Source organism: Centrocercus urophasianus, unplaced genomic scaffold, assembly GCF_019232065.1.
Source record: "Centrocercus urophasianus isolate 14NV4802_14NV808 unplaced genomic scaffold, USGS_Curo_1.0 seq_10, whole genome shotgun sequence".
Lineage (NCBI taxonomy): Eukaryota > Metazoa > Chordata > Aves > Galliformes > Phasianidae > Centrocercus > Centrocercus urophasianus.
The window spans coordinates 87,565,405-87,581,797 of NW_024884142.1; the positions used below are offsets into that span (position 1 = coordinate 87,565,405).

The 16,393-nt window shown below is 48.7% G+C and overlaps 1 protein-coding gene across 3 annotated transcripts in view; it reads right to left on the minus strand.

The window, feature by feature from the left end:
• Positions 1-1,199: 1,199 nt before the first annotated feature.
• Positions 1,200-16,393, minus strand: part of SLC8A1 (solute carrier family 8 member A1) — a 98,669-nt gene continuing 83,475 nt past the window's right edge. For 2 of the 3 annotated variants that reach the window (XM_042820680.1, XM_042820671.1), the window contains exons 4-8: positions 13,899-13,916; positions 12,461-12,591; positions 11,608-11,707; positions 9,330-9,605; positions 1,200-7,653 (exon numbers count right to left, since the gene is read on the minus strand). In XM_042820680.1, coding sequence (XP_042676614.1) covers positions 7,277-7,653; positions 9,330-9,605; positions 11,608-11,707; positions 12,461-12,591; positions 13,899-13,916 — 902 coding nt within the window. In that variant the 3' untranslated portion in view covers positions 1,200-7,276. The remainder of the gene's footprint in view (positions 7,654-9,329; positions 9,606-11,607; positions 11,708-12,460; positions 12,592-13,898; positions 13,917-16,393) is intronic. The other variant, XM_042820687.1, reaches the window with a different exon arrangement.

Here is a 16,393-nt window from a genome sequence, read left to right on the forward strand (position 1 = left end):
ATATATATATAAATATATATAACACAATCACTTTGAATTGGCTTTTGACGTGCGTTTTTGAATTGAGTGTTTAAATTGCACTTCGAAATGCACTTTATCATTGGAACAAATGCAGTCAGCGTTTAAAATTGGACCAAATGCGATTAGCAATGTAATGTTTAGAATATAAAAGTGAACCTGTTTTCACTGCTCTTCTGTACGGCCTTCCCGAGGCTGGCCTCTCCCCCAGCCCACTCTGCTCCCACTGCTTTTGGTCCCCATCCCATCCCCAGGTGCTGCCCAAACCCAAGTCAATGGAGGTGAGGAAGTGGGGGGCTCCTGCAGGTGGGCAGGACATCTGGCAGCCCGAGGCCGGGCACCAAGCCCTGTCCTGCTGTGGGCATTCACTGCCAGAACTTCGTCTCTCTGATTTCATGGGTCTCTACGTTGGCACCATTGGCACACACAGGCAGTGTTGGTGCTTCAGGAGCCCGTCCTGCTGAGCTGGGAAGGATCGCAGTGATCAGCATCCTTCCCCACTTCCACATCCCCGGTTCCATCGGTCCCCAGTTTGACCCATCCTCAGTTCCATCCATCCCCAGTTCCAGCTGCAGGGAGCCACTGGGTACAGCAGCCATGAGCAGGGGTGGTCGTTTGGGGGCAGCTCTTTGCCAGATTAGAAAACATAGAGATAGACAAAATGAGTGAAGAATTTACAAACATCTATATTTTGTGTTAGGAAATGTGATAAAATTAGGAAAACGGCTGAAGACACTGATTTGTACAACTCTGGGCTACTTCAGGCAATGAGAGGTTTACATAGCACAGGTTTAACAAGATAAAGCTCTCCCACAAAGCACACAGGTGACGGACAGCTTGTCGGAACCGGACACAACACAGCACCAATACACGTGTGATGTGATGGACAGTGCCAGGCCATTCCCCAGGTGGGTAACATACAACCTCTGGATAAGGCAATTCTTAATTCAAGTCACAACATACCCAGGCAGCATGCAGGGAAAAGTCATTTATTTTATACATTGGGATGACACACCTCGCAACGTTTCCATGTTATGTAGCATATAAACCATTCAAATAACATATATATATATGCTTTATATGTATATATATATATATATATATATATATATATATCTCAATTAAACATTTTTCTTTACCGGAATATATTTTTTTTTTTTTGTGGTTTTTTTTTTTTTTTATTTTTTTTTTTTTGGTAAAAATAAAACTATTTGAATTCCCTAATTAACAAAATGCACAGTGATCAGAAACCCAGTTCTTCTCCCAGCTGCTGCCCATCCCCATGATGCCACGGTTGCAGACGCTGCCGGGGGCTCCATCCCACACACCCCACATCCCTGCTTCACCCCCTGCACCTCACACTGCTGCCTCCTCTCCACTACAAGTGCATGAGGAGCTGATCCCGACCCATTCCTTTGTCACCAATCTCTGGCTTTTTACCATCAAGAAGTTTTATGACTCTGCTCAGAAGCAAAAAACAAATCACCCGACCCAGCGACCCATCCAACCCAACCCCTCTGCCATACGTATCTCTGGTAAGGTGGGGTCTGATGGGTATACAGATAAGGACGAGTTCCTGGTGCAACAAGTGTAAGGATCGCAGACGACGATGGGAGGTGATTTTCTAGCATTAAAAAGCTCTTTCGAGCAGAAACTCTGAGGAAGGATAATAAGACTCTTGTTTTGTTTTTGTTTTTGTTTTCCCAACAAAATAAAGAAATCTCTAATTTCAGAGCAGACGGATCTGGGCAGCTTCACCCCTGGTTAACCTCACACCCACCAGGCCCGGCCCTGACTTGAGGCATTGCAGATGGAGCTGCAGGGCCATATGAGCATGAACCCTCGGGGGTGGTTTGGGGGGCCCAGCTCATCCCACAGGTGCTCGAACTGTGGAGGGGGCACTTGCCCACATCTCCTCCCCTCTGCTGTGTTCCATCCATCACCCGAATGGTAAGAAGTCATCCTACGTCTCCCTGTGCCTCCCTGTGTCCCTCTGCTCCTCTACATACGGCTCTGGTTAAAAAGGAAAAAAAACAAAAAACCAAAACATGGGTCTTTTTTGTTGCCCTTATATATATACCAAAATAAAAGCAAGTCTTCCCAAGAGAGCAGGGAGAAAGGTGCTTTCACAATGACATTCAGAGCAAAGAGAGAGAAACGACGCTTACAGACCATTAAGAGAGCTATCTTTGGCAGAATATTTCAAATAAATTATTATTACAAATAATTTCTGCAGTCGTATGTTTATTTTGAACATGTCGCTTTCAGCTATAGGGGTACTTGTTCACTACTCTCTATGAACTGGGAAACACCACAGATATAAAAATAGATGAGCTCAGCACAATTTCTCGAGGCTGCCACGACTGTCTCTGATGGTTTCAAACGACACAGAAAGCACAGGGTGGCTCTATGGCCATGTGTGGGACGGTCAGCCTTCGGTGGGGAAGGGATGTGCGGTGTCACCATGGCTTCAGATGTGGCCTCGCATCTCTGGGTGCACTGCCCCATTTTTGGGCCAGGTCCCGTCCCCATGTCCACAGTCACCCCAAGGGATGCCAGGTTGTCCGGTGGCTGGCCTCCCCTCACCCCGCAAACATTTAGGCTTAAATACTTTGCTTTGTTTATACAGCATGTACAGAATATACAGCACTGGGTGATTGTTCCCCAGTAGACTACGAGCGTCTCCCAAGATGACCTCTTTTATCAACAAATATATATAAATCAACAGTCCGAAAAGAGTCGTACCAACAAATAGTATGGCTTTTCAAATAGTGTAGCTGCATCGTGTGAGCCGACAAGGAACCACACGAGAGAAGAGATGGAGAGGATTGAGCTGGGGGCTGCCTGGCATGGTGCGCCCACTGGGGCTCGGAGGGCTGAGCAGTGCTGCTGGGCTCTCCCTCCTGCCCCAGTGAGGTTCTGCCTCGCTGATGGAAGCCTCCGATGAGGCTGCAAGAGCTCTGCTCCTGAGGTGGCTTTACCATCATCTGGCTGTTTGTCCCAGCGTCAGGCTGGAGCTCGGAGGAGGGCTCCCCGCTATCTTCTCTCAGTCTGCAAAAAGTCCCATCTGGCCATACTGCTGAGCTGCGGCCTCCTTGGGAAGCCTGAAGGTCCGGGTTATCAGCAGAGCCCAGCCTCCTGCCATGAGGCACCATGGGCTTAGTGCTCTGTGCAGGGCAGGAGCTGGAGGAGCCTTGTGACGAGGGTGGCCATTGGGGAACAAATACGTATTGACTTGGGAAGGAGAGGGAAGCCACATGGAACAGATAGGTGAGGATATGGGAGGTGCTGGCTTGTCTTTTTGCTCAGGGCAGCTCTCACTGCTCAGCAAGACCAGACCACCACAGAGCCAGCAGTCTATGAAAGCTGGTTTTACCCCCAGACCGGCCTGGGTCAGGCTTTGATTTGGGCATAAAAGAGAGGAAATAAATCCAGCCTCTACAGAGAGGCCAAGGGAGGGCCCTGTGAGTGTCCCCCGTGTCCTGTGAGGGTCCAGGAGCTCTAAGGCTGGGTCAGTACCAGAAGTTGCTGCAGCTGGACGTCTCCCAGCAAGGACATTGTCTCAACCTCATGCTATCACCACGCAGCAGGACTGGGCCTTGATTGAGCTCTGCCCACTGTAATGTGGAGCCGGTTTTTTAGAACATTTAGTGCTGAGAACAGGCGCTTTTTTGATCTGAAAGAGGTGAAGTGGACCTCGAGCCCCCAGTTACAGTGTTCAGTTTGCTCTGACATGCTCAGGTGGGGAACAACAGCATGTGTGGGCCGTGAGGACATGGAAATACAGCAGAAACATTGGAACTTCCAACACCCCCTGAGGGAGCGACAGTAAAAGCGAGCAGGAAGGGCTCGGTGTGCCCGCCTTCTCCACTGCCACCTGGAAACATGCATGGTGGCCATCGCTTGCCTGGCCTCACGTCCAAGATGCTGGGGAACATCTCTGTCACTGTGTCCCAGCCATCAGGTGCATCCAGCTGACAGTCACAGCATTCAGGTTGGGGACAGCCCCTCAACGGGGTTTCCAGCAGTGGAGGGACATAGCGGTGCTGCCCCTGTCCCCATGCCAGACATCCAGCTGGCAGCGCCTATGTCAGCAGCATTCCCACTCCTTCATGCCAGGGCTGGTGACGAGCTTGGCACCTCTGCTTCCAAAAGAGGGAAGTCTCAAGTCCTTAAAAGGTGAGGAATCTGGCTGTATTTATTGTCCCTCGGCGCATTTTGCAAGAATACAGAGGCCTCTGGATGCTTTCCTGCACAAGTTGAGCTTTTACAAGATAAACAGGCTTTCCCGCAGCTGTGCCTGTGTGTGTGGTTGGGCATCTTGAGAAGCTGGGGAGGCTCCTGGTGCTCTGCAAATGTGCTGCCTGGGATGGGCGCAGGTGCCAAAGCCTGTGGAAAAATCCTGCGAAGGCTTCTCCCAGAATTATTCCCTCCAGCATGAAGCTTTTCCTCTTCTCTCTCCCTCTGGCACACCGGCACACCGGCACTTTTGGGCTGGTAAGGTGTCCGATCCTCCTCCGCAGGCACACACACATAGCCCCCAGTACTGCTGCTCTTGCTTCATACCCAAGCGTTTAAAAATAACCCTAACAATAACACACATGCTCCAGCCCTCTCCTCCTGGCACGCAGCAAAAATAAATAGCACACTGAATTCACAGACCACATCCAGTTGCTTGGCATAGTTGAGGCATGTGTCTACCAGAAAGGGTCTCCAGCCCTCCCCTGCCCTCTTGTCCTTGTAGGAAGTGAAAAACATAGGGAGAAAATCTCCCCCAAAACTGGAGGCATCCGGAGCCTGTGTGTCTTGAGGAGTGCGGTTTGCAGGGCAGAGAGGCATCACGCTTTGCACGAGCTCGTTAAGGATGCCAAAAGCATGCGGCTGGCAGAGTAATAGCATAAACAAGGCTGGCGTTAACTGCGTGATTTAGGCCGTGTCCTAAGCAAGCAGTGCTCCATCATCCCCGCTGGAAGGCTCTTTGAGCAGAACAGTTATTTACTGCCTCTTAAAGCAGGCTGCTGCACAAGTCCCATTTGACTTGTTAATTACTTCAGTGAGTGCAGTTCATGGCAGAGAAGCGAAGGATGATGAGAGCGAAACACCAGCATCACCTTTCCGGAGATGTAATTACTGGGTCAGGAGAGCTGCTCTGCTCATATAGTTCAGGGCCCAGGGAAAGCATGTGGATGCGAGAGACTGTGCTTGGCTTAATGCTGCTGATGCTCAACGTGTGCTCGTCCTGGGGGATGCCGAGTGCTTGTGGGCAGATCGGGTGACACAAAGCAGCCTTGGATTTTTGGTTAGGAGGACCAGGCTCAGTGATAGTGTTTGATCCTCACCCATGGGGCAGAAGCGGGCACGTGGGGGCCCTTGTTGGCAGCAGAAACACAACAAAGGCAAAGCGATGAAGAAATAAGAGGTGGGTGCCACGTACAGGAAGACAACAAGGGGGAAGGGGAGGGTTCTCCATAGAGAATATGCAGGAGCACTACTGGGTCCATGAGGAATCATTGCAAACTTTATTTGTCTGTGCATTGTGTACCATTGATAAGGATCATCACAATTAGTGGATCACTGCCTATAGTGGTGGGCAATACACACAATGAAAAATCAACGAAGGCAAACAAATGAAAATGAAGTCATTGTACATAAAGGTAATCACACACCTGAACAACCTGCATCTGTGTTCAATTCTTCCCTTAAAACAAACAAACAAAAAAAAAACCAACAAAAAGAAAACCACAACAACCCTTCAAAAGTGAGAAGAGGATTGACAAGGAAAAAAAATCTTCAGACTCCTGGAGAAACTCTTACAACAGGTTCACTGAAGTTCCTGCAGATTGTTCACAACGGATACAAATACCCCAGCCCAAGGGTTATGGTGCAGAGGTGCGTTCCAGCCAGGTTGGAGGAGCTCACCAGTGGATGCGCATGAGGGGTTTGCCTGTCTGGGCCACTGGTATGGCTGGTGGGAAGCGCAGGTAGGGGACATCCCCCAGACTCTGCAGGCATCCTGAAGTGGCCCTGTTGTGCCCCTTCCATTGGTTTCAGAAGGAGCATGTGCCAGACACATCCCTTGCTCTGCCTCCTCCCTGTCACCCTGCTCACCAGCCCCTCACCTCTGTGCCAGAGCTGCGCCCCAATGTGGCACATGAGGAGAACTCCTTACAGCCCTTGTGCTGAATTATTCCAAATGGCTGTGGGGAAGGAGCAGCCCCAAGGACACGTCCTGAAACGAGGGCTGCCACTTGGCCTCCAAGGACACAGAAAACCTACGTCCGTGTGGCTGTTTTTGCTTCTTGGGGACACATGTACTGAACAGGGAGTGGGGAAAGCTTTCCCTCCTGTCACTCCCTGTGAAGAGGAAACAAACAACCAAAGAATAACAACAACAACAACAAAAAACCCAAACCTATGAGAGAAACTACACTAACTATAATAAATAAAACCTGGTGAAAAGAAAACACTTATATCAGCAATGCTCAACCCACACAGCTGGAAGGACTATCACTATAGGAGGTTATATACAGGTAGGGGTCGTTTTGTTCATGCAAATGTTACTAGTACCATGACAGCATGCCCAGGGAGGGACGAGGTGGGACCTCAGCTCAGGACACCAGACATGTGGCTGTGTCCCCAAAGCACAGAGAACATGGGGAAAGGGGAAAATGGAGCAGGGAGAAAGGGAGGAATGCTAATTGTACATACGTCAAAATGAAAAAAAAATAAATCAAATGATGAAAATGGTTGTGTTCTATCCTTAGGAGGCTCCCAATTTCCCCTTGTCTTCAGTCTGGTCTCTCGCTTCTTTCCAATAGGGCCGGAGGAGATGTTCCCAAGTGGCGAAGGCAGATGGAGGATGGTCGGAGGTCGGGACCCTTGCTCTCCTTTCCTTGCCCACTGTCTCCACTTCTAGCCAGCCATCGGCCTTCCCTGTGCCGACTCGCCCAGTTGCGTTTGCATCCATCCTCCCGGAGTCAGTGGGAGCAATGGGAAAGGGCTCAGGGGCTGCTGGCTGCTCTCACTGGTAGAGTTGCAAAGAAGGGACCCTTGAGGAGGGGTCCAGCCAACTTTGGGTCCTGCCTAGTTCATAGGACTCTCCAAAGCTGCTTTCCATCAGCAGGTGTGTGAACATGGCAAATCTCTTTTATTCTTTCTCTGTTCATTATACACAGCATTATATCTATATCTATACCTATATATTGCTCTATATAGATACATATAGATATACATATATTTACTATCTCTGATTGTTCCTTTAGAAGCCTTTTATGTGGCAGTAGGCTTCCAGAGATGAGAAGAATATGTACAAGAGCCAGAGGAGGATAAAGAGTGAGGATGTGAGCAGCTTGGAAGTCCGCGGCCCACCTAGCTCACCTCCAATTTCGGGTCTCCTCCGGTAGAGCAGCACGCCCACACTGATGAAAGCAAAAATAGTGAAGAGAGTGACGGAGAAGGCCAGGGTGCCAGGTGAGACTTCAAAGGATTGTCCATGTGCTGCGTGGTAGATGGCCGCGATGGACCAGGCCACTCCGATGCCCAAGAAAACGTTCACAGCATTGCTCCCGGTGACGTTCCCAATGGAGGCGTCCGCATACTGGTCCTGCGTTGCTGCCACTTTACTGGCAAACGTGTCTGCAAAGGAAAGGTGGAGAGAAACCCTCAGGCAACAGACAGGTAGGGAGAGCTAGTGGAGGGTATCTTGGGGACAGATGCCACAAAGCACTGGTTAAGGATACAGACTTGTCTACAAGCGTTCTCAAGGAAGGACAGTCAGGGTCCAGAAATTCGCAGGAAGGAAATCTCTAATTCCAGAAATATGGGGCACCTCCCCCAGTATGATCCTCAGATGCCCCATGGTGCTTCAAGCTAAGGCAGCCCTTCCCAGTACCACTGTGTATCGGCCTCTGGCCCACATGCACTGACAGGCTGACTTGGTTGGAAGAGCTTTGTGGGAGCCACAATGGTTTGTCTCTATCCATCAGGTCTGCTGACGTTTGTATTTGCATTTCTGTGTTTGCTTTAATGATTTCTCTCCAGTGCCTTTTCCCTCACTAAATTCCAGAGCCTTGTGCAGAGCCTAACATTTGGTAATCAAGAGCTCATCTTTCACCCCTTTAGCAGGGACTAAAAGCCATGCAGATGTGTGCACATTTGCTGTTTCACCAGCTCCAACAGCAAAAGATCTGTAATAAACCTGACTGGCCTCTTACACTGCAGACTTCGTGTCCAGTAGACCAGTGTGATGTTCCATAGGGAAGTGCTGGTTTTACATGCAAACCCAGGAGCCCAGTTAGCACTGCACCATCTGTGAGCACCTGCTAATTCAAACAAGAAGCCAAATATATCCTAAAAAGAATTTCTCGCTTTCCCTTGTTTCCCGAAATGCCAACTTTTGTCAACAAAAACAGAGGGGAGATTTTGTATGTTGAGGCTATGAGACAGCCCTGCAAAACTCACACGTAGCACTAGTGCCAGAAGACTATAAATAGCTTCTTTCCTTTCCTTGCCCAAATCTGCTCTCCCTTTTGGTTCTTTTGATTCCCTTTTGGGCTTTGATAGTGCTAGGTCAGTTTCAAGATCTCTGAGCACTTAAGTGTTGATCACTGGAAGTCTAGGACTGGTGAGACTGAAGCAGGAGAGTTACAGCCCCTTCTCTGGGAATCAGACTGTGTCTGGTCAGCACAGTGGTATATGGCAATAGAAACTCATCTTTTATATCTCCCAGGTCAGTCCTCAGTCTCTGCTGCCTTCTGAAGCTGGATGACCTGACCAAGTGATCAGAGACATGTCTCTGAACATGTGTGCATACAGGGCCTTCTACAGCTTTTACAAAAGGCATTTCTAGCAGCTCCCCTTGGCTCAGTGGCCTCATCTTGATCAGTCTGAATCCCACGCAGAAACACCTGTACTGTGTAGCGCAAGCAAGCACCTATTTCAGCTGGGAGAGAATGTCAAAGGAGCAGACATTCCAAAAAAAGTGCACGATGGTCAACACTGGCAGCATTTTAATAAAAGACTGATTTCCCACTCTGAGAGCCAATGCTATGGAGGCTATCCAAAGAAATAGAGGCTTCACAGCCTTTGCAAGTGGAAAGAGCTTGAAAGTATTTCCAGAGGAGTGAAATCACATCTTGGTTTATCCTCCTGTCTCATCTGAGACTGAAAAACAACTCCCATGTACATCTCCAATTGCCCCTCACTGGGTCCTGCAGAACACAGCTGAGGACCTCGCTGGCTTTCCCAACCCAAACCCTGGACCAGACTGGGCAGAGATGGATCTTTCCAACAAACTCTTCTGTTGTCCTTACCTGGCACTGATGTCCCCAGTGCCACAAACACAACTGCAGTGACGGAGTCCTTCAAGCCGATGGTGCAGCCGAAGTGGGACGCCAGGTCACCAATGAATGCTGTCAGGATGCCAATCATGAGGATGGAGACAACGAAGCAGGCCCAGCCGTTCCAGTAGTCTGTTGGGGGCACGAAGGCAAAAAGGACCTTCCAGAAGACGGTCAGAAAGTGCATCACGTAATCAAAGCAGGAGGGCAGCTTCTCCTCCCCACATTCATCATCATCGTCATCTTCTCCTGGAGAGAAACACCTGCTTAGACTCACCCATGTTGGGGGAAGGCTGATCTGTAGGCGTCAATTAACCCCACATACCATGACAAAGGAGCTATTGGGGAAAGATAATAAAGCAATGACCAGTCTGGGAAAAGTCCTACTCAGCACCCTGCTGGGTGGGCAACACTGCACACATATTGCTTGGCTTCAAAGTACTTTTGCAATTCAAGACCAACGTGTAAACATGGTTTCTCTAGAATAACTTGATGGAAAATCATGCGTTCGTTGGCTTTAAAACATTGCACTCACCATGGCAGAAGCGGTAGCAAATCAGGAGCATGGTATTATTATTTTGGCTAATATAAATAACCTATTCCTGTGCATTGTCGTGGATATAGGGAATTTTTTCAGCCTGGGAAGCTTATGCCTGCCTTTTTTTGCTTGTTGCACAAAAGCTGCTACTGGCAGGATACGCTGTACTGTGCTGACATTGTAATTTTGCAGCAGGTATTTTAATCCTTTTCCCAAGCTACTTGGCAGCAAGACTGCTGTGGATCCAGATCTTTAGGGAGATGATAAAGCAGACTGAAAAATGAACATGAGTGCTGCTGTCATAATGCTCATCCACATCTGTCTGTCATTTTGTTAAGCAGGAATAATGGCTCTCTTTTGAATTGCTGGCCAAATCCTGCTGAGGTGAATCGAAACACAGAGCAAGGCTGGGCAGTGACCAGGCAGCTCAGCTCACCAATTCCAGGATGTTTTTGCTTCAGGAGCTAAATCCTAGCAAAAATGTAGGGACAAACTTCTTTTTCCCAGATGCCAGGGACAGGTCATTTCCACTAAATTATGCCACACTTATTAAATGTCTATTAATCATTCTGTTAGCACTGATGGTAGCTGTATATTCAAGGCATGACAGTGGTGAGGCTTTCACATAACTGCAGCCTTTACATGCGTCACAGAGATGAGATCCGAATACCAGTGATTATCTTTGCTTTAATATGGGATGCAATTAAATAATTGATTCTGGCATAGATTATTTTAACCATATTAGCTATGAAACCTGCAGCGAGGATTGTCTTGCATGATATGTTCATTCTGTATCTGAAATAATAGGAAGCTCTTGGCTGGAGGCTCTAAGAATAACTGTGATACAAAAAGAGGGATGGCAATTTGAGGGGATAGCTACTGCACGATGTCCTGTCCTCATTTTCAGATGCAAAGGGTAAATGGTACAGCCATCACTTTTAATTAATCTGTGCCGTGCAGAGTTTGCCCTGTATAGTAGAGCTCAAGGTAGGAAATGTGTTTCCCCACCCTTTTCAAAGCCAAATTATTCAGGTGGGCTCAGATTGCCTTCCGCTGTGTTTTAATCTAAGCTGGTTGATTTTGCCTTAATGCTTGCAGACACAGAACCCAGGGCTGTAACATCCAGCCACTGAGTTATAATGTCCCCAGTTGTTGAAACAAGATCTACCTTTCACAGAAGTGGGGGAAGTACTGGGTTGCAGAGCCATAAATACGGCTGGCTGGAGGAGCATTCCTGTCCTGAATGCAGGGGATCAAGAGCAAATTTTTGGCCATCAGAGGGGGGATGCAGAGGCTGTCTTCAATGCCTGTTATCTTGGCCCTTGCACAGACCCCACTGCAGGGAGCACCAGGGGCAGGGAGCAGTACCACTTCCTACCAGCACCATCTGTGCTACTCTGAATTTAAACACAGCATTTGCACCCCAAAGCTCTCTCACTGAAGCCACTTTTCCCTTCTGCCATGCAGTAGCAGCCTGGGTGTTTCTCTGCCGGGCACAACAAATACACTTACTGCAGGAGGTTTCCCATGCATCAGACAGGGTGATCTCACTAAAGGGTTTAATCAACTGCCTTATTTATGCAGACACTGTAAATAACTCTACCACTTGTTTTGCTTCCTCTTGCTCCACTATGATCCATATTACTGCTACAGCCAATCTGAGACATGACTGAGGTTGACCGTAATTCACCTGGAGCCACAGACCAAACTCACCCGCGCTGACAGTAATAGCCTCAATAAACTGCTCTCTCCAGCTGTTTGTGCCAACCACCAAGGCCAAGTTTGTCTTCTTAATGAGCTTGTCCACCGTGTTCTGCAAATGGAGATGCAGAAGAGAGAATCAGGGCCATGAGGCTGGAGATGCTGGACTAAAACCCACCAGTGCTGGTGCTTACAGCTGTATGTTTATGGATAAAGCTTAGCAGACGCTAAGTTCACATCAAGTGCCCCTGCAGTGAAAGCAAATGTAAGCATCAGCAATTCCCCTTATTGCCACTCATAAAGACCTTTCGAACCTGCTCACAGTGGGAGTTTGAGTGGTCTTGGTGGAGGTTTAACAGCAAATAGCAGTGAGATGCTGCAGCTCACGTTGTTCGTAATACCTTGGGAGGACTTTTTACTGGGCTTCTTCTAAGAACTGTAAATAACTGAAACTTGAGAAAGATACTGCCTGTGTGTGCTGCTCAGGAGGAGAAGTTCACTGCTGCTGGAGAAGGTAGGAGATGCTCCTGGGAAGCTTCACCACAGAGCCACAATGACTGCTTGCATTTAGGGTATCAGCCCTTTGCTGTGGGAGTCCCACATCCGGGGGGAGCACTCAACCAGGGTCCCACGACCAGGGACCACTCAAGACTGAATGTAAATAGAGTGCAAAGCATGGCTGTCATAGCAAGGTTATATTTGAAAACAGCTTGCTTGTATAATGGTGATCACAGACTGTCTGAGCCCTAGTGATGTCAGGAGCTGCCCTGCTTTGCTGTTATGCCATTAGCATGTGTTTGCCAACGCTGTGCAAACCCAAAAGCCAGAGGAGATGAAGGATGAGGGCATGAGATGCGAGCAGTACCTTGAACTCATAGGATTCCTCAATGATGACTTCAAGCTTGGTGTGCTCCCCCAGGACAGGGCGCCCCATCTCTGCAATTCGACGCTCTTCCTCCTCCTTGCTGGTCAGTGGCTGCTTCTCTTCGTTCTCCTCTGTAAAGCAAAGAGCCCGCCTGTGAGCCAGGCCCGGACGGCCACTCCCTGGAGTTGGCTTCCCATCAGCTGGTGGTCGGGAAGCCTTTGGGGGGAACATGAGCAACAGAGCAGGCAAGAAGAAGGAGGTCATGGAGCGATAGATAAGGCAGTTTTGCTGGGAAATGCTAGCAAAATTGGTTTGCAACTTGTCCAACCTCAGGAAGAGTTGAATTCGCCCTTCGGGTGGAAGAATTGTGTATTGCCTGGTGACTGCTGCCTCTCCTATGGGGTTGCTTGGGGGAACAGATTGCCTCTAAAGTTGCTACAATTCCCAGCCCTTCAGGTCTATGATTAGCACATTTCCATCACCCCACTGCAACCAGACAGAGCCACTTGCAACCCCAGGCCTGAGATGGGCATGAGACCCTCCTGAGCAGGGCTTGACCTTGAGGGAGAGCAGCCTGGCAGCTGCAGAGCATGGGGTTGGAGGGAAGAGCTGGGCTAGCACTGTGTGAGGAGCCATCTCCAAGGGCATGACTGGTCTCAGATGTGAGAGAGCTGGCAGTGACAGCACTGCAAGAGCCACGGAGCTGCTCTGCACCTTTGCTGACATCTTTGCAGCCTCAAGGCAGGGGACGTTCTGTCATTGTCCCTGTGCGGACCCCCACGTTCCTCTCTGCCAGCCCACCCTGGGGACGATCAGAAGGCCATCAGGGTCCAAGGGGGGCCGGGTTTGCTGAAGAAATGGGTTAATCTGCCTGGGTCAGTAAACAAACACACCAATCAGTCTGTGTTAGACCCCTGGGTACCTCGGATGGTGACCACGGTGCAAGGAAGAGGACGCTCTCTAGATTGTACCTTCCTGAAGACAGGTTTGCCTATCAGAGCGATCAACAGGAGATCAGTCGGAGGCACTGCATGCCCTGTGCACACCCATGTTGTGCTGTTAGTAAACTATGTTCTACTGCAAACGGGGTTAGCGTGGCTCCCTCCCGGCTGCCCCACTGCCTGCAGAGAGCTGCTCGTGGCCAGAGCCTTGCTATAGCCTCAGGCATCACTGGCAGTGCTACTGAGGGGCTGCTCTGCGGCCCGCTGAGCCTTTTCCCAACCATCATGTCCTGCCAAGGGCCTCATGCATAGCAGGCTGGGTATGCTATGAGGGGACGCGGTGTGAGCGAGGGTGGCCTCACCACCTGCTTACCCTTCCAGAGTTTCCCTCCAGGGTGGAACAAAAGCAAAGAGGAAACCAAGAGGAAAGAGCAGGATGAGCATACAGCCATTAGAAAGGGAAGGGGGAGGGACAGGGGGAAAGCAGAAATCCATACCTGTGATGGTGAAGCCACCTAGACAAAACCAAAAACAAGAGAGACAGAAAGAGAGAAAGAAAAAGAGAAAGAGAAAGAGAGGGTTAGCATCATCACAGCAGCCCTCTGCAGCCTACAGTGACATGGAGGTCCTTCCCTGCCTCATGTGGGGATGGGGGCTGATTCCTTACTTCTAGCTTGGGGATGGCATGGGGACACCCTGCCCAAAAGTATTTGTAATTCCCTGGCACCTAACATAGCCTGCCAGGGGCCTTGGGGTGCTTCACTTCCTTCCCTGTCTTCCAAACAGGAGGTATCACCTCTTCCAGATGGGTTGGCCAATTCTGCTGACCCTGTCACCAGCCCACTCTATTTTTGCCATGTCAGCATAGGCGGCTATGGACTAGTCATGGTACAGTTTCGTGACCCGGGATTGTTGGCGGGTTTGCTATGCCTGTTACTACTCCGCTCCCAGAAAATGTTCTTTGCCATGGTGGGTTACCGCTCATTAACAATGACTTTTGGGCTCTATTCCGAAGGCTGATGGGGCATCAGATACCTGAGCTTACTTAAATAGTGCTGACCGCCCTAGAAGAGAATGTTGTGAGCAAGGAAAAATGTCAAACAAAATCAATCGTCTTCTGAAAATATGCAGACAAACTGGAAAAATGGAAAAGAAAAAGGAATGCGCGCTTACCAAGCTCATTCAACAACAGCGCTGTGAAGGAGACAGACAGAGACAAACACAGAAGAAGAAAAGTAAATGAATAATGAAATCAAAAGGAATATTCACAGAAAAACTCCAGATCCCAGGGCAGAGCTTTCAGATCTGTAAAACTGCAGGATACCATTAGTGTTGAGAGAGATGCACTAAAAATAAAGGAACGGAAACGTTTCATGGGACTGCGGATTTAAAATAAAAATGACTGCAGACATGGGGTGGGTATGAGATAAAAGGCACACTCCCAAAATTCATTTTTCCCCTTTGAATCATATGTGCAAGATCTTCCATTGGTCTCGGGGGCAGTTTTGCCTTGGAGGAGGACACAACGTGTCCCATGTGCAGTGCATAATGACTTCGACCTCTTCCAGCTGCTTAATGGGGAGCAAGAACTACTGCTGACAGCTGTGCTTCTAACATATGGAATGAGAGGAAAAAAGTCTGGGGCAAAGTTTGGCTCAGGGATCTGCTTACTCAACATTTGAGGTTTTTGAAATGAAAGAAAAAAGCTCTCCCTCGGTGCAAAGTGGGTCTCTGGCTCCCAAGGCACAGACCGCAGTGTGGCTACATGGCGCAGCGGTGACATTTCAGGAGTGCTCCCATCTGCAGGTTGTGAGCGCTGCTCACCCCATCTCGCTGCCTCTTGTAAAATCAAGCACAAAATCCGGCTCAACAAAAAAACCCAACACAGCATGGCCAAAGCAGCAAATAGTATCCCTTTAAATCCTGACTAGCCTTTCAACTAGCTAGTTTGTAAAACTGAACATCTCTCAGCTACCCTCAATTTGTGACCAGGAGAGCGAGAAACTGATTTTTTTTTTAGCCTGACTCCTCCTACCAGTTCACATAATGCAGCTAGCCACAAAAACCAGCTGGAAACCTGACAGAGAAGATGGCAAAGCTGACCTGCAAGGCACCTGTTTGGAAGGGGAATCACTGCCAGATATTAGGCTGAAATAGTGTGGCATCTCCCTGCCAAACATGGGGACTGCTGGGGACCCTCTCTGTCCTGAAGAGCAGTATGTGCCAGCCCTGTGGCTGCTGCAGGGAGAGCTTCCGTCCCAGAAACCAGACAGGCAGCCCAACCGTTCCTGCCAATTTGTTACAAAGGCTTTCATAAGGGACTGTTGTAGGGCAACTAATTATCTTAAGTAGCTTTAAAATTGCTTCTTGCTTGGCAACCAATAGCATGGAGGGTTAGCCTTGATGTTAATTTTTAGTTAATTTCTTGGGAGAAAAAAAAAAAAAAGAAAAAAAGGAAAAAAAAAAGAAAGCTTGGAAAACGAAGTGAGCCGTGTCTTTTCGGAAAGGTTTGTAGTTGGTTGAGAAATGTTTTTATTTTATGTAATGAAAGAGGAAATTGTTTTTATTATTCCTATGAGGAGCTATTATCCAGTGCAGAGCCATGAAACTTTATTTGAGTGTAACCTGATTTCTCCTGGATTGATTGCATCTTACGGCATTACCTGCTTGTGCCGTGATTTTGAGCTATTTTCAGACCCTAGTGCCAGCGTAGAAAAGACTGAAAAGACTGCTCTGGCCATGCATTTTACTTCAAGCAGAGGCTACTTGTATCTTCTGATAAAAATGATGCAGCATTGCTTGCTTCTGGAGACTGAATTGATTTCTACTGAATTCTACTGGTTTTCTACTAAATTGAATGAAGCTGTAGCTGTGGGGTGGTGGGGCGATACGCTCAAAATGTCTGTGGGGGCTGGCGATGCTCATCATCCCCTGCCTGGATACCAGGGGGAGCCCTTGCCAGCGAGACAGAGTCCCCCCCAAAACAAAAGAG